At 44.5% G+C, this 24,059-nt stretch overlaps 1 protein-coding gene and 2 long non-coding RNA genes across 6 annotated transcripts in view; 2 read left to right on the forward strand and 1 right to left on the reverse strand.

Annotated features, from left to right (window-relative positions):
• LOC146429684 (uncharacterized) overlaps positions 1-12,147 on the forward strand; it is a 25,712-nt gene extending 13,565 nt beyond the window's left edge. For 2 of the 4 annotated variants that reach the window (XR_014855637.1, XR_014855636.1), the window contains 2 exons: positions 1,536-3,426; positions 3,853-12,147. This is a non-coding gene — a long non-coding RNA (uncharacterized LOC146429684). The remainder of the gene's footprint in view (positions 1-1,535; positions 3,427-3,852) is intronic. The other 2 variants (XR_014855635.1, XR_014855638.1) reach the window with 2 other exon arrangements.
• Positions 9,530-24,059, reverse strand: part of LOC146429685 (myosin-3-like) — a 23,824-nt gene continuing 9,294 nt past the window's right edge. Inside the window, exons 18-38 of the mRNA XM_085077955.1 lie at positions 22,529-22,652; positions 22,301-22,437; positions 21,969-22,224; positions 21,557-21,799; positions 21,020-21,196; positions 20,794-20,939; positions 20,616-20,706; positions 19,447-19,836; positions 19,220-19,346; positions 17,645-17,763; positions 16,950-17,146; positions 16,593-16,776; positions 15,798-15,963; positions 15,068-15,192; positions 14,562-14,870; positions 14,274-14,477; positions 14,015-14,140; positions 12,374-12,544; positions 12,177-12,281; positions 12,008-12,103; positions 9,530-11,885 (exon numbers count right to left, since the gene is read on the reverse strand). Of these exons, the coding sequence (XP_084934081.1) occupies positions 11,571-11,885; positions 12,008-12,103; positions 12,177-12,281; positions 12,374-12,544; positions 14,015-14,140; positions 14,274-14,477; positions 14,562-14,870; positions 15,068-15,192; positions 15,798-15,963; positions 16,593-16,776; positions 16,950-17,146; positions 17,645-17,763; positions 19,220-19,346; positions 19,447-19,836; positions 20,616-20,706; positions 20,794-20,939; positions 21,020-21,196; positions 21,557-21,799; positions 21,969-22,224; positions 22,301-22,437; positions 22,529-22,652 (3,808 nt within the window). The 3' untranslated portion in view covers positions 9,530-11,570. The remainder of the gene's footprint in view (positions 11,886-12,007; positions 12,104-12,176; positions 12,282-12,373; positions 12,545-14,014; positions 14,141-14,273; positions 14,478-14,561; positions 14,871-15,067; positions 15,193-15,797; positions 15,964-16,592; positions 16,777-16,949; positions 17,147-17,644; positions 17,764-19,219; positions 19,347-19,446; positions 19,837-20,615; positions 20,707-20,793; positions 20,940-21,019; positions 21,197-21,556; positions 21,800-21,968; positions 22,225-22,300; positions 22,438-22,528; positions 22,653-24,059) is intronic.
• Positions 22,405-24,059, forward strand: part of LOC146429686 (uncharacterized) — a 6,293-nt gene continuing 4,638 nt past the window's right edge. The window contains exon 1 of the long non-coding RNA XR_014855646.1: positions 22,405-22,467. This is a non-coding gene — a long non-coding RNA (uncharacterized LOC146429686). The remainder of the gene's footprint in view (positions 22,468-24,059) is intronic.

Raw genomic sequence — 24,059 nt, forward strand, 5'->3', positions numbered from 1 at the left:
ATCTCCGAGGATGGAGATTTCACAATAGCTCTGGGAAACTTGTGCCAGTGCTCAATCAACCTTACAGGAAAAAAGTATTTCCAGATTTTCACAGGGAACTTCCTGTGTGTCAGATTGTGCCCATTGTCTCTTGTCTTTTCACTGGGCACCACTGAAAATGGCCTGGTTCCATCCTCTGTGCATCTTCAGGTATTTATATCCATGGATAAGATTCACCTGATCGTTCTCTTCTCCAGACTGAACAGTCTCAGCTCTTTCAACCTTCCCTTAAGAGAAAGATGCTCCAGTCTCTCATTCATCTTACTGGCCCTTTTCTGGACCCTCTCTAGTAGCTCTATATCTTTCTTATACTGGTGAGCTCAGCACTGGACACCACTCCACATGTGGCCTCAGTGCTGAATTAAGGGCAAGGATCACCTCCCTCTATCTGCTACAACACTCCTCCTAATGCAGACCCCATTCACCTTCTTCACAGAAAGGACACATTGTTGGCTTATGTTCAACTTCATGTCCCCCAGAACCCTAACCCTTGGTGACTTGAGTGAAATCCCATTAGGTGCTCGGTATTGGTCATTTGTGGATTTAAAAATTACTGAAATCTAACAAAATTCTTCAGAATTATGTATATGGAGATGTGGCCCCATGCTAAGTATAATTTGCATACTGAGTTCAGCTAAAACTTATATACTTCACATTAAATCATACTTCCTCCCCCAGGAGAAGCATTTGTAGGTGACACCAAGTGTATCTTCTCACCTGTCTGTCAGTTGTACTGCAATGCAAAAACCATCCTGGTATTGTAGACCAGCCAAGGTGCTGGGGTCTGACTGAATTCAGCATTAAATAGTTAGTGCCATTCAAACTGAATAGAAGAGCTATTCTAAGAACTCCTCTAGAAGAATCAGCATTAGATAAACTCAGACATAAAAAAAGACTAAATGTTAAAACAACAACTACTTTCACTTGAAAGCTCCAAATTCATACACATTTCCTTTTTTCCTTTTTTGCATTAACTAAATAAGACACAGAAAACAAGATCTTCTCCTTCAGTGTTTTCACATTGTTTTAAAATACCTTTTTGATGGAAAATAGAGCTAAAGCAATGGTATCTGTAAGAGTATGTTTTGTGAATTCAGGTAGTATATGAACTCTCAGTGTATGTCTACAGGGAAAAGACACTTGGTGAAGGCTGGAAGAGGAGATAGGAGCAAGTGCAAAAAAAAAGGATTGGGCAAATAACCCAGCATTCAGTGCTGCAACATAAGACATAAAGTTCATGAAAAGAAGAGTGAAGTATTTGATCAGCTGTCATAAGCATCCCTGTAAAGCAGTCTAAGCTTCTGAGCATCTGCTTTGGATTTGGTTTAATTTATACAGCTCATCTCTGTCACCATTTATATGACACTGATATAGTATAGGAAAGAAGCAGTCTCTAATCTGAAATGGATGATCCAGATTTCACTGTAGTTTAACTCTGTAGATCCCAAAAATTACTTCCAAGAAGACTTTACTATGTTTTCTATATCCGTGCACAGGGAGAAGTCTGTTCAGGAAGGAATCTGTTGAAAAGAAGCGCAAGCCCCTCAAAGAGGAAAAAAAAAGAATGCAATGTTTCCTGGGAGCCATTAATATTCTGTCAATTCTATTTCCATTTCTGGAGGGTGAACTTCACTGGGACCAGCAGCGAACCACAGCACAGATAAATGGGGAGAGGCAGGCTGGAAGCCATCTCTGGATACAGACTGTCCTGCACAGAAATGCAGTGTTGTCAAGGTGCACATTCCCCACGGAGGAGAAAGGATTCAGTCGTGCTGAAAATAGATCCTTCTTGAGACAGTTACAAGACAGCAGCCCTCTTTCTGCCAGCCCCTAGGATGTGCATTTTCTTCTCCCCATCCAAGTGGTTAAGTGAGATAAGGAGTGAGAAGGCACTTTTTAGCCAGGCAGCAGCCAGGCTGGGGAGGGGAACATAACATGACATAACACTGAAGGAAATAAGATTGCATGACATCCCTGCCCATGTCAGGGAGATTGGATTAGGTGGGCTTTAAAGGTCCCCTCAGCCCAAACCCTTCTGTGATCTGTCTGACTCTCTGAATTCAAAGAAATGGGCAGACTGTCACACCCAAGACATTTGTCATCATCCACTCTTCCCAGACACCCACCTTCTGCATGACATTGCACCCAGGTGGTGAAGCCTTCTAGAGAACAAACCACCTTTTCACCAAGATGGTGAAAAATGTCATGTGACTGGAGAAAAAAACAAGTAATTTACACATGGAAAACTGTACTGAAAATGGCAGTGTATTCTGTGTGTCCCTGTTAGTAACAGGAGACAGAAGCACAAGCACATTCCTACTATCTCTGTATGAAGCCTAAGAAGCCTTTGGCCTTCTCAGGTCTCAGTGACTTATTTGTCCCCCCACGTGGAACCTGCAGTGGTCACGGGACACAGCAGATATCCTCTTCAGCAGGGATCCCCTTGCACACCCTGCTAGTGAGCCCTGCGAGGCTGGAGAGAGCTCAGAGCTGCTCAGCTTCTGCTCCAGTCAGAAATCTGCTGTGGGTCAAGGGCCTGGAGAGCAGGCTCAGGTACCTACAGGGACAGCAGTGTCTCCTGTGCCTGTGTCCTCCAGGACAGGTCACTGCAGCTCCTCCTCTGCTCTTCGGGGTCCCTGATGCCCTGACCAGGAGCTGAGATGTGCTCAGGTCCATGGGAGGCACCAGGAATGAGCAGGATGTGCTGCTCCTCTGAGCACACATTACAGCTAACGTGAAAGGAAGTCAATCCTGCATGCTCACTACTGGTGATTGCTCTACTTCAACCAAATCAACTTGCTGGCTGACTGGTGTCCAGACCCTGATAAACTGTGGTAGATATTCCATAACATAGAATCTGCACACATCAGTTCATTGTTTACATACATGTCAATGTTTGACATGTTATCAACTATCTCTTAACACAGCGTCACAGAGGGAACAGACTTGCTGACAAGCAGCTGTGCTTGGGCACACTTCTGAAGTTGGGGGTCCTCTCATTTATATAGTGACCTGGTGTTAAGAAAGACAAACATTTCTTTTTTCATCTGCTGAATCTGTTATTTTCAGAGGAACTAGCATATATTCCTTGAAAATCTCCAGAGGAGAAACATTCTGCCTCATTACTAATACAAAAGAGATTGTACAGCAAGCCTACTCAGAAGAATCACTAGTTATGCTTTCTTTTTTTTTTACTAAATAGAGATGGGTGTCACAGCACTAGGATGTTTGCTAATTAAAGACAATCTGATGGTGCTTCTCTTTTGCATTGCTCTGTTCTCTGAGAAACAGCACATGAGGAAAGGAGTTTTTCAGCAATTTCAATGCCAAGGACTGGGACCAGCCTGTTCACACAGAAGGAGGTAGAAAGTGGCTGAGCTTGAACAGGTAAGTGTAGGAAAGCCAGGCTCACAGATGGTAGCATAGATGGGGAAAAGCTGTGGCTGTGGTTTCTGGGATAAGGTATTTACCACTGCCCATTTCTCCAGTCCCCCTTCTGAACCTGAACCTGCCTTGCGGAGCTCTGGCAAAGCCAATTTGCTGTGACCATTAGGTGATTACTATCTCCTGCACATTGGATGCTTGCCAAAAATCCAATTTCACTTTGTCCATACTATTTATAATATTATGCAAGCAACCATCTTCCCACCTGGTTGTTCCTTTGCCAAAGTGAAAGACCACAGCTTGACTCTCCAGTGCTCCCGTCCTTCAGTTTTATGCTCTTTCTCTGTACCCTTCCAAATTGTACAGGCAAAACCTACAAACAGGAGGTGGTTTGTGTGCCTGATACAAAGATTTCTTGTTTGTTCTCAGTTGATCCTGATAATTCCTGATATTCTTTGTCTTCTGTGGTCACTGGTGAGCACTGACTTCATATTTGGGTGTAACTGTTCACTATTCTGGTAGCCTTCCTATCTCCTAATCCTGGTCCTCCTTTCAGAGACCATGGACAGAGATGTTGAAGTACTGTTTAATCTGCAAAAAGGGTTTTTACAACTGATTGTTATACAGCCATTCTCAGAAGGACATCCTTCTCAATGGCTTTCACCAAAATGACGGTGGGTGAGACTCAAGAGTGGCACAGCCCAGCTAACAGAGCAGTGGGGAGACAGGTAAAGCAGCAAACTTTCATTTAGGGGTAAGAAATCTTCACAGAGTATCAGAGTTGAGCTGTTAATCAGACTCCTCATGTTCCCAGCAAACACCAGCGGAAGAGCTGGCCTAGGAGGTGACATTCAGGATGTCCTTTCTGTCACCCACCACAGCAGCTGAGGAGCTCCTGTTACAGAGCAGGGGAGTGGGGTGGGCAGGCTAAGACGCCTCCGGGTAAGACAAAGTCAAAAGAAGGCAAGTGGCAAAGGGGGGAGGGAAGGAGAACTAGGATTAAGTGCATAATATTAGCACAAGCAGCAACTGTATCCTAAAAGAGTCAGCAATGAGGTGGTATCTTCCTCGGTTGGCACTCATTTGGGACAGATGCACAGATCCCACTTCTGGGCAGATTTCAAGGCTGTAAATAGAAATACACTGGTTTGGAATTTCTATAAATCTGCTCACTTTAAAAATTAGACTTTTCAAGGCTAAGACAACCCAGTGGATTACCACAGACTTTTCTGAGTGACACTCGCTGCAGTGAAGTTGCCAACAGGATATACAGCAGAATTTTCTAGTGGCATTTCTGAACTAACTTTTCTTGAAGAAAAGTTCCTTTTGCATCCTTAGAAAGTTTATCAACAGTTTCATTATTTTATATTGGCAGACAGATTCCCTTATGGGTGAGGCTAAACATTTATTTAATTGCTCTCTGATTCCTCTGACAGGCCAAGGGAAGAATACAAGTCCCTGCTGCTCCTGAAGGGCAAATCAGTTGTGCAAAGCAGAACAGCTCCAGGTTTTTTTATTGGCAGGTTCTTCATAATATATATGCCACAGGGCGGGCTCACAAAAAGTGATGAGCCAGGTCCCTGTAGGGTGGGTCACAGCAGCAGCTCAAAACTTGGACCACTCTGCACCACCCTCATCCACTCACCCTCTGCCAGGAAGAAAAGGAGCTCCTGAGGCTGCAGGACCCCAGCCCGAGGTACCTGCCCTGCCTGGGGAGCTGAGGTCTGGCCATGCTGGGGGCTTCCAGACTCCAGCTGGGAGTAGTCCCTGAATTCTTCAGCCCTCTGGGAAGGTCTGGATTGTCACTCTGTCCCCCCAGTACAGCTTGTGTTCCCTGGTTTGGGAAATGCTGCTTGAGGATTTGTTCTCTGCAGTGCAGACAGCTATGCTCAGCACTGTCCCTGGGCATGAGTGATGAGCCATGTACCTTCTCAGCAGTAATGAAACAACAGAATAAACACAGCTAATTATTTCTTCAAAACTAAAATTAAGCTGTACAAAGCATTTCAGAGGTGGGGTATGAGTTTGTCATTTGCAGATTATCATTGTCGTGTTTCCCAGCAGTTTCCCCCCAGATTTTCTCCTGACCTTTCATCCCCAAACCTGATGTAAGTTGTCATTTCTTCCACCTCCACATCCTCTACCATCTTATCAATCATTTTGTTTCCTTGCACACATCCATCTTGCTTTCCTCCTCCCAAACACTTTCTGAACTCCCCAGCACGGTTTCAACCCCACCTCAGTTCTGTGGTTACCCTTCCACACTCTCTCTTAGCACCTTTTTTCTGCGACAATTGTCACAATATACCAAGTTCAGCTGCTCACCCCTAATGCATTGGGACCCAGCACTATTTGATCTGACCCTGTTCAACAGACTGCTCCTGCTCTACTTGGCTGAGAGAGAAGACAAGACTTTCTGAATGCTGCTGTTCCTAAAGCAAGCCCTGTCTCTGCTTTCCTCACCAGTGAGGGGATTCATGGACTGGGGCCTCTTGCTGATCTGCAAAGCAAGAGATGTTTTTTTGGGTCAACAAGCCTTGCAATAATTTGTTGTTTTACAAGAGAGAGGATGCCCCATCCACCCCAAGGAGCTCTGACTGCCTGCTGGAAGTACCTGGCCAGCTGCCATGTTGCCCGTGGGACAGCACATCCCAGGAGGGAATGGCCACAGCCCCGGTGCTGGGCTGCACAGGGCCACTGCGTTGGCTCCAGAGGGGAACGCTCTGCATTCAGGCTCTGAGCAGGGGGAGCACGCTCGGGCCCCATTCTGATGTTTAACCTTTCAGCTGGGAATGGAGCTGTGCTGCAGCAGGTCTCTGTGGGGTAAGAATAGCAGCTGCTGTCTTGGGACACAGCACACGTGTCCAGCTCCTCCACAGCAGCACGTTGCACTGCGACATAGAAGGCAGCCTACCCGCCCAGGAATGTCTTCAGGCGCTATTAGTGGAAGCAAATCATCCCCACAAACAGGCACGACCCCGCACAGAAGTCTTGGGAGAGCGAGGCTATTTTGGGCTTTTGACATTGAGGATGAAAGGCGACACACGATGGGCTGATCCTCTTGGCATGGGCCTCCTCCAGGGCTCTCTGCCGCCTTGTGCCCTCCTCTAGCAATGGCTCTTGTGAGGGCTGAGGGGCCTTTGAGCATGGGAGGTGAGGGCAGAAGGAGGCATGAATTTGCTGGGGGTGCAGGGCAAACCCTCAGTGCCACCAGCAGTGCCCAACTGTGCTTCGGGCAGGTCCAGCCTGAGGGTATCACTTGTCCCTGAGATCAGGACGTAAGGCCTCTTGCTTTATTTTCAACACAAAATGCAAGAGTGAGAGAGATACAAGAGTGTATTGTAAGGCTCCAAACAACTTGCTGAAGGCATGCATTGAAACACACCTTTGCATCCTTTGAAGTCCTTTGCATCCAGGAGGATATTCACCTCTTTCCACCTGAAGCTCTCCATTTCTGAGTGGTTCTTCAGCATCAGGAATGTCTAAGAGGCCCCTTTTCCTCTTTCCAGCCATCACAAAATCCCTCTTCAACTTACTCCCATAATTTTAACATCCTTTTTCTTTTTCTGGTGTGGATTTGTTTTGTTCCACTTTTTTATTTCTCATTTATTTCTGTTTAATCTACATTGCTTTGTGAAAAGTTGCACATTAAGATGTCAGAGGAAAAACAACCACTTTCCCAGAAGAGTTTTCCAGCTGGATGAACCAGCCAAGTTGGTCATCCTTGTGACTCCATATTCAGCTGGACTGATTCACAGCAGCAGTGTTAGCAGGCAGGAGCAAGTGGTCAGGGGACTGAGTGTGTATTGGGTAGCTTATAAAGTGCTGCTACTGAATGCAATCCCACACCCTTGGGGGTCTAGCTCATGCTAGCTCCTGGAAGAAGGCCACTTGGCACAGTCCCAGCCTTTTAAGCCATTCCCATGCACACCCAGTAGTTGCGCAGACAAAGACTATCAATTCAGCCAGCAGACAAGAGCCACAACTCCTGGTCAAGTTATTTTTCCTCATGGTCAAGTTATTTTTCCTCATGGTCAAGTTATTTTTCCAGCAGCCAAATGAGTTACCCTCCTCAGTCTGGCTTTGCCAGCACCTCTGTGCTTGTTGGGTATCCCCTGTGTCTGTCAGAACACAGTCCCATGGGTGACTGTGCACAGTCCACCCTTGGCTGCTCACTTCAATGTCAGACATGATAAAGTCAGTCTTTATCCCCCCATTTGGTGCCATGTGATGTGGTTCAGGTTCCTGTGGATCACCTTGCCTGCTGATCACTGAACCAGGGCCTCTGCATGTGGTCTGTGGTGTGGAAGGCTCTGTGATGGGGATGTTGGACAGGGCTGTGTGCTTCTCTGAGGATCCCCAGCACTGCAGTGCTCACTCTCGTGCTGCCCTGGACAGCTCAGCACACGCCAAGCTTCTTTGCAGAAACTTGCGCTGTGAAGGTTTGTGACTGTGGCCATGCGTTTCTTTCAATCTGTTTCTTTTTGCTTGTATGCAATTGACAGCACTCAAAGTACACTGCAGGCTTTACACAGAGCAGCACAGCTACCAGCAGGTCCTGAGCCCAAACCTGCCATCCTGCTCTCAGGATCCTCCACTCCAAACTCACCAGACCTACATGCAGGGTGTGTTATGCCACCACAGGCACCACAGTCCTGGATGAAGTCAGCCTGGGGACTCCAGGTGCCAGGTGGGAAAGCCAGGCTCTGCCATTCAGCCAACCCTGCTGTGAGTCAGAGCCAACACAAACCAAAAGTGAATTCCACTTTATGAAATGGGAGAGAGCTCCACTGCCAGCAGAAAGGAGCTGGTACAGGGAAGGTAGGGATTATCCTGCTTTATTGTTAGCCTTGCAGGGGCTGCTGGGGCTGCTGTGTTCTGCCTGCTGTGCTTGAGCAGATAGGGAGGAGTCTCAGAGAACCAGGGACTGTGCAGCTGGGGCAAGAGCAAGCAGCAAACTTTGTACCAAAATGGGCAAGAGGGATTACATGACAATGCCATGTTAATGCCTGGACACTCTGGAATGAATAATGACAGTCTGGTAAGGGTTACTGGACTTGTCTAGCAGTTAGTAATTTTCTGTTGATTTTGCACAGCTACTCCTAAACAAATTGGAACTGTTTTCTGCAGGTTCATGAAGTGGAGTATTGCACTGAGTAACCAGTCATTTGACATGGTGGACTGGGTCAGTGACATGGCCTAGGAGCAAAGAAGGACTTTGGATTGCATCCTGAAGCCCAGCACTGTGTCATGAGCTGCTGAGAACAAGGTGCAGATGGTTTCCTGGGAATGTGCTGCTTCCAGGCAACAGGAGCTGAAACAGAAGTCATCCCTTGGGAAAGCAAAAGAGCAAAAAACCCAGATCTGTCCCAATGGGTGTGGAAACTAACATTCTGCTTTGATTTCCCCAAATCACAAGCCCATAACAGTGGATGGAGGCCTATCTTGAAGGGATCATGTGTGGGGACAGTTTTTGGGGAAACTAATGGCTATACAGATTTAAAAGATTTATCAAAGCTCCACCTTTCTCAGGCAAACTGAAGATCTTGTCTCTCATCAATTCAGTATTTCATGAGACTGCTTTCTGGGCAGTAATGGGAAAAGTTAGACCATTGCATAATAATTATCTAGCACTCTTAAGGAAATGTAAAAAATCAATGGTAACTAGAGCAGTAGTTCACAGACCTCTGGAGAGCAAGGTGAAAGGGGAAATCAGTAACTGCAAACTCTGCTTGCTGATGGGTGGTTTGACTACAAGATTACAAACACTCCACTGGCAAGGCACACAGATGGCTGTTGGCTCACAGGCTTGTTCTCCCATGCAGAGATACAGCTGTGCAGCTAAACATGAGCACTGTCATCTTGTTCCCATTGCATGTTTGACACATCACATCTGTTCATACAGTACTTTATTATCAGCTTCATCTAAAAAGGTCAGGATGAATGCTTCCGTTATAAGGTGAGAAGGAAGCCTGTCAAACCTCTAGGTTTTAAATTCAGGATAAAATTGGTCAAAATAGTCATAGCAGAAGTAAGACAAACCCACAGTTTTGACTAAACTTAGAAACAAAATGATTCTCATTTAAACATCCACACTTGGAGCACCTGAAGTTGCAGATATCTATTTTATTGACACTGGTACAGCAGCATTGACAGCAAATGTTTGTGTTCATAAACAAAGGGGAAATTACTTCCTACCACAGCTGGAGAGATACTTGGGGGAAGTTCTAGTTAACCCAGAGGAAGTTCATTTTTCAGTTCCTAACACCACCTGGAAAGGAGAGGCTTTGTTTAGTCTACACATGCCAAGATGAGTCCTTTGATCCCTAAAATCATCCATCTCAGTGCACCATCCAGCTAGGATGTGCACATGGAACCTGAGCCAGTGCAGTGGTGTCTGGAACCTTCAAAACCACTGTGTGAGTTGAATAAATGCAGGTAACACCAAGATGGCCACCATCCATAACTGAAGCATGAAGAAAATATTAATTCCATTATTTCACTGGCAAAATGGGGACACATGCACTGCTAAGCTTATTCCATCTTAGCAGGGCCAAAAGGCAGTGAGGCCTAAGCCTTGCATTAGGGCCTGGAGCAGGCACAGTCTATCACCAGGCTGTGTTTTACAATCTCTGAACTTCTTATCTCACTTTTACTCCCTTACAAAGGGGCCCCAGTCCTATGGGAAGAATGCTTTCAAACCTTTAACAATATTCTGTTACCTACTCTCAAAAAATTGCATTTCTTCTTCAGCACACAGAAAGCAACCCAAAGCAAACAGAGATACATGAATTCTCTCACACTATTTCTGACATCTCCCAGGTGCAAGGGAGTATCAGGCATCTCAAATCAGGATCTAAACCTACAGGATATTGCAGAGAGTGGCCCATAGTCAGTCTGTTCAACCAGCCTTTACCTGGAAATCTTGCCTCTGTCTGGGCTTCCAATTCAATTAGAGATTGAGCATTCCCTCTATAAGGTAATCTCCTGTCTAGACACTTTGCTCAGGAACTTGCACTCAGCCATCCTAGTGCTGGCAAGATAGGCTGGACAGCACTGAGGAGTCAAAGCCTTTTACTGGCGAGGGTAGGAGGGCTCTGCAGAGGCACCTGGACAGGCTGGATTGATGGGCCAAATCCACCAATGTGAGGTTCAACAAGTGCCAACAAGACCAAGCGCCAGGTCCTGCACTTTGGACACAACAACCTCCTGCAGGAGGGGCTACAGGCTGGGGACAGAGTGGCTGGACAGCAGCCAGGCAGAAAGGGACCTGGGGGTGCTGGTCAACAGCTGACTGAACATGAGCCAGCAGTGTGCCCAGGTGGCCAAGAAGGTCAATGGCAGCCTGGCCTGTATCAGGAATAGTGTGGCCAGAAGGCAGCCTGAAGCTATAATTCTCCATTTCCTGGATACATGCTCTAGGCACTAGTTATCCTTCCAAGACTTGGACTGAGAGTATTTTGCCTTGAACCACAAACTAAACTAGACTAGCACAGTCAAAAGGTGTTACACCCTCTCAGATCACACTAGGAAAGGCAGCTCCAGGTGTTGTACCACTCTTGGGTTGGAGACAGACAACTGCCCAGGAAGTTCAGCTAAGGACACAGAGCTTCTCTTCTTTTCTCCATCAGAATGCTAATTCTGCCTGAGGCTCACAGAAGGGCAGTTCTAGGAATGTTCAGAGTTATGTTGACTCTCATTACTTTCACTTTATAAGGCAGCTCCTTAAATATGAAACTAATGTGATGAAACTGGCCAGAAGGTTCATGCTCAGCACCAGAGTCTGAAATGCCAGTCATAGAATCATAGTTCACAGAATGGTGTGAGCTGGAAGGGACCTTCAAAGATCATCTAGTCCAAAACCCCTGTCATGGGCAGGGACATCTTTCACTAGACCAGGTTGCTCAGAGTCCTGTCCAACCCGAGCCTCAATATTTTCAGTGATGGGATTCCACAACTTCTCTGGGCAACCTATGCTAGTGTCTCTGCACTCTCATAATAAAATAGTTCTTCCTTATCTTCAACATAAACATACCCTGTTTCAGTTTAAAACCATCACCCCTTGCCCTGTCACTAAAAGTCCTTGTAAGAAGTCTTTCATTGTCTTTCTTAGAACACCCTTTCAAGGAGGGCAGAAAAAAGTCTGTTCAGAGCCTTGCCTTCCTCAGGCTGAACAACTCCAACCCACTCAGCTTGTCTTTAAAAGCGCTTGCCTTCCAGAGCTGTCCTTTCCAAATGCTGCCTGTACCACTGGCAAGGCACAAATCTGCTGCTAGACTTGCTTGAATGAACAGCACAACTGCACACCTGCAGTAAAGCCTTACCTTTGTAGCAGGGGCTTCTCGGGCCTTAGCTCTGAGCTTATTTACTTGGCTTTCAGCAATATCTGCTCTTTCCTCAGCCTCATGTATCTTATGCTGGGCTTTTCTCAATTTGGAGAGATTAATATTAGCTTGTTGATCCTGAAATTGCAAAACAAAAAAATTTAAAACCATCTGGCAACATGCTGTGGCATAGAACCAACTTTTAAACTGACAGTCCTGTGAACTGGTAAATAAATATTTGCTTCACTTTAGTGACTCACAGCTTCCTCAGCTTGTCTTTTGTAGGATTTGATTTTCATCTGCAGTTTATCTACTAGATCTTGTAACCTAATCATATTCTTCCTGTGTTCTTCACTCTGTGGAAAAAGAACATGCAATTAAACTTCCCTGGGAGACAAAACATCAGAATTGCTTTCTATTTTTACCCACCTGTAAAGTGAGCTCTTTGACACGCCGCTCATATTTGCAGATGTTTTTCATAGCCTCTGAGTATTGTTTACGTTCTTCTTCCAGCTCAGATTCTAATTCTCGGATCTGGTGAATTAATCAACAATTGGTTTAAGCCCTCACACAGGACTTGGAGAAGAAAGATGTTTCTGACACTCATGTTCAGGGCTGATACCCACCCTGGCCTCCAGCTTCTGGATCTGCTTCTTCCCTCCCTTCAATGCCAACTGCTCAGCCTCTTCCAGACGGTGCTGCAGGTCCTTCACTGTCTGGTCCAGGTTCTTCTTCATCCTCTCCAGGTGGGCACTGGTGTCCTGCTCCTTCTTCAGCTCTTCTGCCATCGTGGCTGCCTTGGAAGGGAGATGACACAAGAAACTGGAAGAATGTGAAAGAACAGCACATACTGTGCACCCGTGGAGGATTAACTCGTGTCCTGCTGATCATTCCTGCAGCTCCATTTCCTGCTTTGTTTTTTCCCATGACATGATATTGGCAAAAACATGACAGGAAATAGTAGGGAAAAGGATAGGGAAAGTCTGCCTTGCTGCACACAGAGCTGGAGTGACAGAAAGGATAAATGTTCTGTGCCACTGCACGGTGCCACTGTGACCCCCACTGACAGCTGGGTGCCAGGGGAAAAGCTGAGAGACTTCTGTGCTTTACACATGTGGGGTGTGCTGAGTGCTGTGCTTCAGTGCTTGCCCTGCTATGCCACAACATCCTAGAGGGCTCGAGCCACAAGGTTCAAAATAGTTTAAAATAATCTATGCAATTTAAGACAAACTAAAATTTATTTTGCTCTCATACGTTGGATTCCTACACAAAAAAATTAAGCATTTTGGTGAAATATTGAGTGATGTTACTTATAATTAATGTAAAATTCAACACTGCTTTGGCAGAAAAATACCTGAGAAGGTTGAAATTGAAAAATGTGAGCACTAGAAATTATATAATGTCTGTGTCTGTGTGTGTACAATTCATTGTAATGTTTTCTTTCTCTCTTCTTCAAACAGAATAGAAATTATTAAAACACAAGAACACCCCAGTATGAGGAAGACCTTCTTTCCATGGTGGGTGGCAGAGCATGGAACAGCTGCCCAGGGAGGGCATGGAGTCACCTTCTCTGGAGACATTCCAAACACACCTGGACATGTTCCTGTGTCACCTGCTGCCAGTGACCCTTCCTGGACAGGGGGGTTGGAGTAGATGGTCTCCAGAGATCCCTTCCAATCCTAATGATTCTGAGATTCTAACTGGGTTTTTTTTTCATTTTCAAGGACAAGCTCAAAAGTTTTCTATTTTAAGTCCAAATTATGTATCTAAGTGTTAAGATATTGATTTGATCCTCTGCATCAAAAATCATTAACAGGTTGACTCCCATGACACACCAACCCTATTGCCTAGCTGAGCTTCACAGGCCTTGCATGGGAGGATTTAGCACCAATTTTGAATGGAAATTTACAATTCTAATTTTAAAAGTTTTTAAATAGGACTTTGCAAAGATAACTATTCAAATACCTTAGCCACTTTACCGGTTTCAATACTGCAGGATTTCTTCGTGGATTACATTTTCATGCAGCACTGAAGAAAGTTATTTTTGACTAACTAAATGTGTGTTTAGTTCTCCTCGAGGGCAACAGCCCCATCTGTCAGCAGGACATGTTCCCTGTTGCTCTAATCCTTCCCTGACATGTGTAGCCTTTTCAGCCACAGACTGGCTCCTCGTCCAACATGTGACAAGAGTATTTATATTAACTCCCAACAGCAATGCCACTGGAAGCCCTGAAAATTCAAAGTGAAAACAACATTAACATCCTCACATCTGTCATTGCCTTCTTTGCTCTTTCTTCAGCACTTTTTGCTTCATTAGTAACATCTTCTATCTCTGTTTGGATTTGTGCCACATCAGTTTCAAGCTTCTTCTTTGTATTAGAAAGGCTGGTGTTCTGTGGAGGAGAAAGAGAGAGGTTTTGAGTGTCTGTCTTTCATCTCTTACACATAGAGACCATCAATGACTATTCATTCTTACTCCATCAATCTCTGGACCCCAAAATACATCCGTTTAGCGAAGCAAACTACCTGGGTGTGGAGGAGCTGTGCACGTTCTGTGGCATCCAGAAGCTCCTGCTCAGCCAGTTTCCTCGACCTCTCTGTCTGCTCCAGGGCTGCCCTTAGCTCCTCAATTTCAGCCTGCAGCAGGTTTGCCCTGCGTTCCACCATGGCCACCTGCTCCTTCAGGTCATCCTGTGTCCTGAGAGCATCATCCAAGTGCAGCTGTGTGTCCTATATTTGAAGAACCAGTTTTATCCTAATGAATTTCTCAAACACAGTGCTTAATAATAAATCAATCAGAAGGAAAAGCAAGACCTTGAGAACTCCCTGGATGCTGTGCAGGTGTTTCTGTGTCTCAGCAGCCTGGCGGTTGGCATGGCTCAGCTGGATCTCCATTTCATTCAGGTCTCCCTCCATCTTCTTCTTCAGCCTTAAAGATTCGCTTCTGTTTCTGATCTCAGCGTCCAAAACACCCTGCATTGTCTCCACAGTCCTTTCATTGTTCTTTTTTAGCTGGTCGATCTCCTCATCCTTGTCAGCAATCTTTCTGTTGATTTCTGACTTTATCTGAGTCAGTTCTTGGTTGACACCAAGGATTTTGACTTCTTCATGCTCTAGAGCTGCCTTTAAAAGAAAAAGAGGAAAAACAGAGATAAAGGTAACATTTCAAAGAACTTGTTATTGTGGTGTTACTCAGTGACTTCACAGAAACTCCTAAAGTTTGTGGCAATCAACCTTGCACAGAGCTACTGCCAGAAAAGGGAATAGAAAGCTGCTCAGCATGTTTGTTACTATTTACAGCAATATTTAAACTAACTCACCTCTGCCTCCTCCAGAGCTAATCGCAGCCCATTTTTTTCTATTTCAGCTTGCTTTTTGGCTTTCTCAAGGTCTCTGATCATTTTGCCATTTGCAGTGATTTGCTCTGTCAGATCAGCTACTTCCTCTGTGAGAGAAGAATGACATCAATCAGAGGAGCTGAACTCTATGCTTTGTTGCTGCATTCAGCACCTCTTTTGCATACATAAATATGTATACACACATGTACATGCATACACAATGGTACATGCATCTGTAAATAGGTACAGATAAAACCAGACACAACCAACTCATGCAGGCTGAGCAGGACATCGGTGTGGTTTCACAGCACTCCTTACAGAGAGCCTGAGTAAGCCCTGCATGTGTTATATCTGTGGATAGGCCATGAGGGTCTAAAACTACAGGTGCTGTCATTGTGTTCAGTGCATCTGTAAAACTCACTCTCATGAGCTGCACAGCCTCCTGAGGTCACTACATTTACCTGGGAATGGCACCTCAATGTCTCTGCAGCAGATACTGGAGAGCCAGGGCATTTGCTTTATTAGTTTAATGACTTTACAAACATGCTTGGCAACTTTTGGTAAGACACTGATGTTCTGCATTAAGATGGAGGGCACAGGAAAGGACAGAGTGCTGTCACTTGGTGCCCTCCTGCAGACATGAGTGTGCTCATGGAGTGCACATTGTGGCTGGTCTGTGAAAGCTAATGGGAAACCAGAGCCAAACACGTACGCTGGAGAGCAGTGTTCTCTCGTTTGATTGTTTCAAGCTGATCTAAGGTTTCCTCATAGGCATTTTTCACTTTGAAAAGCTCTGTGTTCAGCGAGCCTGATTCTTTAGAGACAGCTTCCCGCTCCAGCTGGCTCTCCTCATACTTTGCCTTCCATTCTGCCATGACCTGAAAGACATCATAGAATCATAGAACGCTTTGGGTTGGAAGGGACATCAAAGATCACCTAGTTCCACCTGTCCATGGGCAGGGACACCTCCCACTATCCCAAGTTGCTCTCCAAGCCCTGTCCAGCCTGGCCCTGGACACTTCCTGGGGCAGCCACAGCTTCTCTGGGCAACTCTGGGTGTGCCAGGGCCTCCCCACCCTCACAGTGAAGAATTTCATCCTAATAGTCAATCTAAACCGACTCTCTGTCAGTGGGAAGCCATTCCCCCCTTGTCTTGTCACTTCAGGTCCTTGTTAATAGTCTCTCTCCATCTTGGAGCTCCCTTCAGGTACTGGAAAGCCATATTTAGGTCATCCTGAAACTTCTCCAGGCTGAACAATCACAATTCTCTCAGCCTTTCTTCATAGGAGAGGGTATTATGTTTCATTTCCTGCTGGTACTGAAAATGTTATTTTATCTGTGACTATATTTTGTACTAGATAAATACTGCAGCATCTGAAACAAGGACAAATTCTTATTGCCAGGCTCTAGTTAGACTCACCTTGGCTTCAGCATTGACTGATGTACAGAGTGTTAGTTTGGCTTTCTAGAAAGGCTACACGTGAAAGATACTGTGCTCACTTATCACCTTATCCAAGTTCTGCAGTTTCCTGTCAAGGGCAGCTGCTGATGTGTTTGCTCTCTCTACGTCCAGTGTCAGATCCTCCACCTCCACCTGCAACTTCAACTTCATCTTCTCCAAGGAGGCACACTTGGAATTCAGTGTCTCTGCCTGCTGCCCTGCTTCCTGGAGACGCTGAGAGAGTTTTTTCCTTAAGGAACATAAATAAAACAAGCATATGATTAAAAAAATCCTTGCATTATGTGTCTCTTTTAATTTAGACTATATGCAAACCCCCAAAAAAATAGTTTAGGTCAGACTATTAAAATGTGTCTATGTTCTGCCCAACATGCAACTGGACAGCTCATTTCATCTATTCTATACTTGGCCTCCTCGAGCTCCTCCGTGCGCTGAATCGCGTCCGTCTCGTATTTGGTTCTCCACTGGGCCACTTCACTGTTGGCCTTGGACAGAGCTCGCTGCAGCTCCCCCTTGGCCTCCTGCTCCTCCTCATATTGTTCCCGGAGCAAGTCACAGTCGTGGCGAGCAGACTGCAGGGCGTGGGCCAGGGCGTTCTTGGCCTAAAAATTACCCAAAATATCATGCATTTCTGTTAGCTGTGACCAGCAAGCAACCTCATTAATGACCTCACACATCTGAAATGTGATCACTATGGCTTGGGCAGAAGACAAAGGGCTGAGGCTTTATAAGTGTTCAGGCACCTGCCTTTACCTGTCACCAACTTTTCTCAACTCTACCACTAGAAAAGACCAAAAGTGATGCTTTCACCTTGGCAAATGCTGTAACTTTTCTTCCCTGTATCTACAGAAGCTACAGAAATCACACAGACCATGTGTGAATCTAAAATTCACCAAAAGTTAAATCACTTTTAGAATGCCAGAGACATCCTTAGCAAAGAACTTACTGCACACAGTGCTTACTGTACACATCCTGCCCAGGGGTAATTTTACTGTGTTACACTAGAGGCAATACTCACAAACTTCCAAAAGTGTTTCTGAAATTAACTGAGACTCTGATATATTTGGAAGCCTTAGCAGGTGCTCGGTAGTTTGCACTACCTTGATCTCTTCCTCCAACTGCCTCTTGAGTTCTTCCATTTCCTGTGTAAGTGTCTGCTTGCTTCTGGAGAGCTGCAACCTTACAGTTTCTTTCTCTTTGAGCTGACGGCTTAGTTCACCTATGACAAGAGAGGACAAGTTCTCAATACTGTCCAGACTGAGCATCCTGAAAACACTCTTCATTGTTGTTATTATTATTATTAGTAGTAGTAGTAATAATAATAACAATGACAATAACAATAGGTAAGTGGAGTCACACAGCAGTGTTTCCCTTATCAGTTGCTCCTGTTACATACATAGGTCTACCATTCTTGTTTTACCATTCTCAATGTACAAAGATTTTTACCATGTCATTTTTATTCATAAAACGAAGTAGGGTTTAGTAAGGAAATTATGAGACAGATAAAAGTCTCCTCCAACACTTGCCTTTTTCTATCTCACTCAACATTGCTCCTATTCTGCTTTAATAATGAGGTTTTCTGTTCATTCAATCTTCAGCATTCACATGCTTAAGCCATAATTCTCACAACTTTACCTACTGCATAGCACTTAGTTTCTCTGCAGTTTCAGACCTTCCTTTCCTTTCTTCATTGTTATCCCCTCTAAGTTTCTTTGGTTCTGACAAACTTTTATAAAATAGTACAGGGAAGTTGGCAGTGGTGTCTCTAGGTCTAGAAATTTCTCTTCAAGTTGTATCACATTTTTAAGTTTATTCTGTGTTTTCTTCCCGTTCCATTTTGCCATATTTTCTACTAAAATAGTATTGTCTACCTCTTTGCACTGGTTTAGTCAATTCCTTCTGCTTTCACACCCCTGTTATCAATGTTTACTTGACCTCTCCTTGCTCTATTCACCTGCTCTGGAAACTTCCTCTTCTCTGCTGCTCATCTCCTGAGTTACTGGAGATCTGTGGTCTGGCTTGGACAGAAGAGGGACTTTTCCCCTTTTCCCTTTTCTTACTTTTCTTCTAAACCCACTTCATAACACTTGCAGCACCTGAGGGCCAACCCCAATTCTTGGCTCAACAGCAGAGGATTATACTGAGGGGCCAGTCATGAAGACTCTTGGGCTCCTGTTTTCATCAGATGGGATTTGAGAGGTCTGACCCTGCAGTCACCCAGACCAAGGAGTATCCTCACATCACTCAAATGGTTCCAAGTGATCTTCGTGGGAGCAGCAACAAACTTCCAGAGGGTAACACACACAGATACTGTACAGACAGTGAACATGTGCACTCCTTGTGGAGGTGAACATGTGCACTCTGGAGGAGAAAGGGCAGCTCTAACAGGTTGCTTAAATCATTTTGGACTGTCCCAAATTCGCAGTTCCCCTGCCTGGATTCATTGAGTTATGTCACATCTTTCTTAGAATTGTTTACCTAAGCAAATAATGCTTGCAACTGGCACATGAGTTTTAAAGTGTCACTCGTGAGCTCATTTCCTTTAACTTATTTCTAATGTTTATCTGGGCCTGTACCAATGAAAAATTAGGTGTCACTCATGGTACACATGAGAGAATCTGTTTGCTACTGAAGGGAAAAAATATCCTCTCAGCACATCTTTGTTCCTTCCTTACCAGACTCTGTCTGGAGCTGGGCTTTTTGTATCCCCATCTCATTCACATTCTTCTGGTGCTCCTCAAGTCTGGCTTTCATCTCACTCATCTCATCTTCCAGGGTGCGGTACCTTTTTTCCAGATTAGCCTGAAAGAGAATAAGAAAGTGGAACCTGTGTAGGTGTGTTTGTAAAGTTCCACCAGACAGAAATATTGGCAATTCAAGCATTTAACTTATAAAGAAACACCTTGGACTTAGTAATGGTCTCCGTACGACTGGCCAAGTCATCAATCTCCATCTTCAGCTCACTCTTCTCCTTCTCCAGCTTCTGCTTCACACGTTGCAGGTTGTCGATCTGCTCCCCCAGCTCAGCTGTGCTGTCCGCGTGCTTCTTGCGCAGGGCGGCAGCCGTGGCTTCGTGCTGCAGCGTGGCCTCTTCGAGGTCACGGCGCATCTTCTGGAATTCTGCCTCTCGCTTCTTGTGGAGCTCTGTTTGAGCAGTGGTGGCTCCTCCAGCCTCTTCAAGACTTCCCCTGATCTCCTCAAGCTCACGAGCCAGCTCACCACAACGCTTCTCTGCTTTTGCCCGAGTTGCTTTCTCACTCATCGTCTCCTCTTCCAGCTCTGTAGCATGGGCCTATATAGTGAGGGAATAGCACATCAGGAGTTAAATAGGGAACAAGTAATTCAGTGCTTAGGTTAATGCATATTTGTCACAGTAGAACACCAAGTACCTTGTTTTGGAGACTATAAGCAAAACAGATTTCCTTCAACGTTGTGGAACAGAAAGGCCTTGCAAAGTGAGAGCCTTGCTGCCCTTGTAAAATCCTTGCTCACTTCTCTTACTTGGCTAACTAGAAAAGCATTCTGGGAATGACTCAGCGAAACTAGAGGTGAAAAACAAGTTACTTAAATGTAAAACAATTATTAGAACCAATCAGTGCTCACACTGTGGGGCTGTGGTTGGTCACACCTGATGTTCCTATCATGGTCTGTGGTGTTGGTTAAGCACATTTGTTGTGCCTCACAAGTGTGTAAACTCCTAACAAACAGTTTAAGAACCCTAGATTTCTGCAATAAAGTATCTTTGCCATACCATGGTGGGGTCTGTGTGTGCCTTTAAAAAACACCACACTTCAAATTTCACTGATTTGGCATTGTAGGTAAAGATTTACTGACAGGAAAGAACCTGTGGATCAACTCATTCTAACTTTAGTTCACAGCTTTCTGTTGTTGTATTGGGTTTGCATGGCCAGTTTTTGGTAGTGGGAGAATACAGGGGTGGCTTCTGTGAGAAGCTGCTGTGTCTGATGGAACCAATGCCAAACTGTGGACAAGCATTATTCATGGTACCACAGTTTAAAACAAACAAACAAACAAACAGTAATGATGAAGGAGGTACATAAAGTCTCTTGCCTGCAATTCTCTGATCTTCTTCTGCAATTGAGTTCCTAAATTCCGCTGTTCCATAATTTTATTTTGCATCTGGTTAAAATCAAAGTCTTTCCTGTAAAGGAGATGTTCTTTTAATAAAAAGAAAATATGTCCAGTTAGAGCCAAATAATAAAATTTTCAATAATTTTTTTTCTCATACTTCCTTATCTTTTCATCTAAATGTTGTTTATCAGTCTCCAGATCTTCTATGGTTTCCTGTGCAAGTTTCAAGTCTCCCTCAAGCTTTCTCTTTGCTCGTTCAAGGTCCATACATGCTTTTCGTTCAAGTTCTAAAGATCCTTCAACCTGCAGCATAAACATATATAAACATGACTGCTGGAACAACTAAAGAATCTGCACCTTCTCCTTGTGTTGAACATGCTCACATGGTTGACTTGCTGCTCCAGCTTGCTCCTAGCTTTGGTGAGGGTATTGACTTTGTCCTCCTCTATCTGCAGGTCATCCAGTGCCTGTTGCTGGGCTTCTTGCAGGACCTTCTTCTCCTTGGCTAACTTTGCAACAGTCTCATCCAAACCTGTCACTACTTCAGTCAGATTTTTTACCTAGTGTAAGGCAAAATACTTAAAGGTCACTCATAATTTTGGTCCTCACATAGGCAATAAACACAGAAAATGAACTTGTTAGAGTCCCAAAAACGCTTAATTACATGTATTGTTTGGTCAAACTCTACCATCTCTCTGCATATGTATCAACTCTTCAGAAGTCACAGTGCAATGCTGAACTTTAATGCATGTTTGTACGTTTAAGTGTTGGTTTTCCTGCACAGTAGAGGTGCTCAGATTAAATACCAGGCCCATAGATCTCCTGACACTGCAGCGTGTAAGCATTCAAGTGTACTGAACATTTACAGCCTATACATGGACAGAGCAACTGTTATTAAACTTTGCAGAAATAAAAAGCACCTTGTTTTCAGTGGCATGCTTTTCCTTTTCAGCCTTGACCAATGTTAACTCAAGGTCATCAATATCTCTCTTCAGCTCAGAGTATTCATCCTCCAGTTTCCTCTTTCTGGCTACCAGATCAGCACTCATCTCCTCTTCATCCTCCAGCTTTTCCATTACCTCCTTTATTCTTGCTTCCAGCTGGAATTTTAGTTTGATAAGCTGGTCACATCTTTCTTCAGCATCAGCCAAATTTTCATTTTCCTTATATAGAGAACAGAAATGTGTTTCACTGTCACAAATTGGCACTGACACTTGCAGAAATCACCTGCTCATTAAGTGGCTGGAACATGAAATAATAGAATTTACTTTCAGCCCTTTCCTGATCACTCAGATGTAATCTGAGGAGCCAAAAATTATTTAAATTACGTACAGTTTGTACTTGCAGCTGTAGGTCCTTTTTCTCTTGCACCAGAGTCACCATTTTTTCTTCCAGTTCTTTCCTCCTGGTTTCTGATTTAGCCAGTTCTTCTTTTGTTCTCTCAAAGTTTTCCTTCATCATGGCCACTTCTTTCTCGGTTTCCACACTTTTTAAGAGGGGTTTTAACTTGAAGTACAGCTTCATCCAGGGCCACTGCTTGACTTTCATGAATGCACGGATGTTGTACTGGATGCACAGGATGGACTCCCTGAAACAAAAGTGATCCATCAGCACGGTGAATAAAGCCCATCTTTGAGCAACCAGATCTCACAGAAGACACACACCTTCCATCAAACATTCTTTTCAGCTCGAGTCTCCTGAGGTATCCCCTGCACAAAGCCTGGGTCCGTGTGATCAGCTGTCCTAAGCAATCATCTCGCATCTCTTCCAGGACACCCAGCAAACCTGCCTTGAAGAACACCTGCAGCCAAAGAACAGACAACACTTGTTGGTGAGCTGACATTTTAATACAATTAGTGATTTCTTATCATATGGCAAAATTAAACATTTACCTTAGTGTGTCCAAATTTGTACTGAGTATGATCTATCTCAATGGAAGACAGCAACTTTTCACATGCCTTCTTGCTATCAATAAACTTCCCTTCTGGAATGGCACTGGCATTCAGGAGGCGGTATCTGACAAAATACAGGAAAAAGCTTGCCCATCAGTATCATTTTAGGGCACAGGATGCCACAAGAACAGCTGTCAGTTTGATGATACAGAGGAAGGCTGGGTCTCACTCACACCTCCAGTCTCAAATACCAAAGCAGTAAAAACAGCAACAAAGAGCAGTAGGTCAGTTCAGTAGGTTCCAAGGATGCATTACAGTCCTCACTGAGGCTGAAGGTATGGACATTCTGTGGACCTGAGAGACTCTGCTCATCTGTGTCACAGCCATTATCACTAGTCTAGGGGTCAAGCTCATTGGGTTAGCTATAAATTCATAAAATTGATGGATTTTAAGAGTAGGGGAACTGCTGCAATTAATCTAACTCCCTGTATAACCCACACACAACATCCTCCCAGTTTGGTTCATCCAGCCCTCTTGTGATTAACCTAGTACATATTAAAAAAAAAAAAACAAACAAAAAATTTCAATCTTATTCGAAACCTTCAAACCTCAAGAGTGTCCCAGGCAAACTATTCATCCTCACAGTGGGAAAGGTATACTTCATTTCTACCTTGACAAGATCCTTTTTCAGGACCCACCCTTGGAGTCTTGCTTTAAGTTTGTCTTTTAGAAGACAACTTCCTGCATATTCAGAAATGTTCATGTTTGTAGATTCTCCACATCACAAGCAAATAATCTGTTAACACTCAATTTCATGCATTAAATAGAATCATCAGTTGACAGAATGGTTTGGGTTGGAAGGGACCTTAAGGATCACCCAGTCCCACCCCTTGCCATGGGCAGGGACACCTTCTATTATCCCAGGTTGTTCCAACCCTGTCCAGCCTGTCCTTGGACACTTTCAGGGAGCCAGGGGCAGCCACAGCTTCTCTGGGAAACTGTGCCAGGGCCTCACCACTATAATTTTATTTAAATCTCTCCCTTTACCCAAGTTCACATTAATCCTGCAGATCTTTTCTGAATCATATCCAGCTTCTCACATTCCCCCTGAACCATATAACCCAGAATTACACATAGTATCCAGCAATGGACTTCCTAATCCTACACTGAGAGATTATTCCACCCCTATTCTTTTCAGCATGCATACACAAATCTACCCTCCCACATCAATGTCTGGGCTGTTGCCTATAGCTAGAGCCCAAAATACCATTTCAGCCCTTCTCAGTGTCCTGCTGTCCAGCATACCCTGCACAGAGCTGTAAGGGGGCACTCACTTCTTTGTTCTTGGAGATCTGATCCTACACCTGCCTTTGTTCTAACACAATGAGCAGATGACCCCAGCTGGGTTGCCCTGAATTTAGCAACCCTTTATAAATGTCTTATTTGCACAGCAGTTCTCAAGACAAGATTTTCTGGTTGTGGGGTTTGATCTATAAATTAACATGCTAATGCTGTAGAAATATTAGCATGT

This window comes from Lichenostomus cassidix, chromosome 18, assembly GCF_008360975.1.
Source record: "Lichenostomus cassidix isolate B80296 chromosome 18, HeHo_3.0, whole genome shotgun sequence".
Taxonomy (NCBI): domain Eukaryota; kingdom Metazoa; phylum Chordata; class Aves; order Passeriformes; family Meliphagidae; genus Lichenostomus; species Lichenostomus cassidix.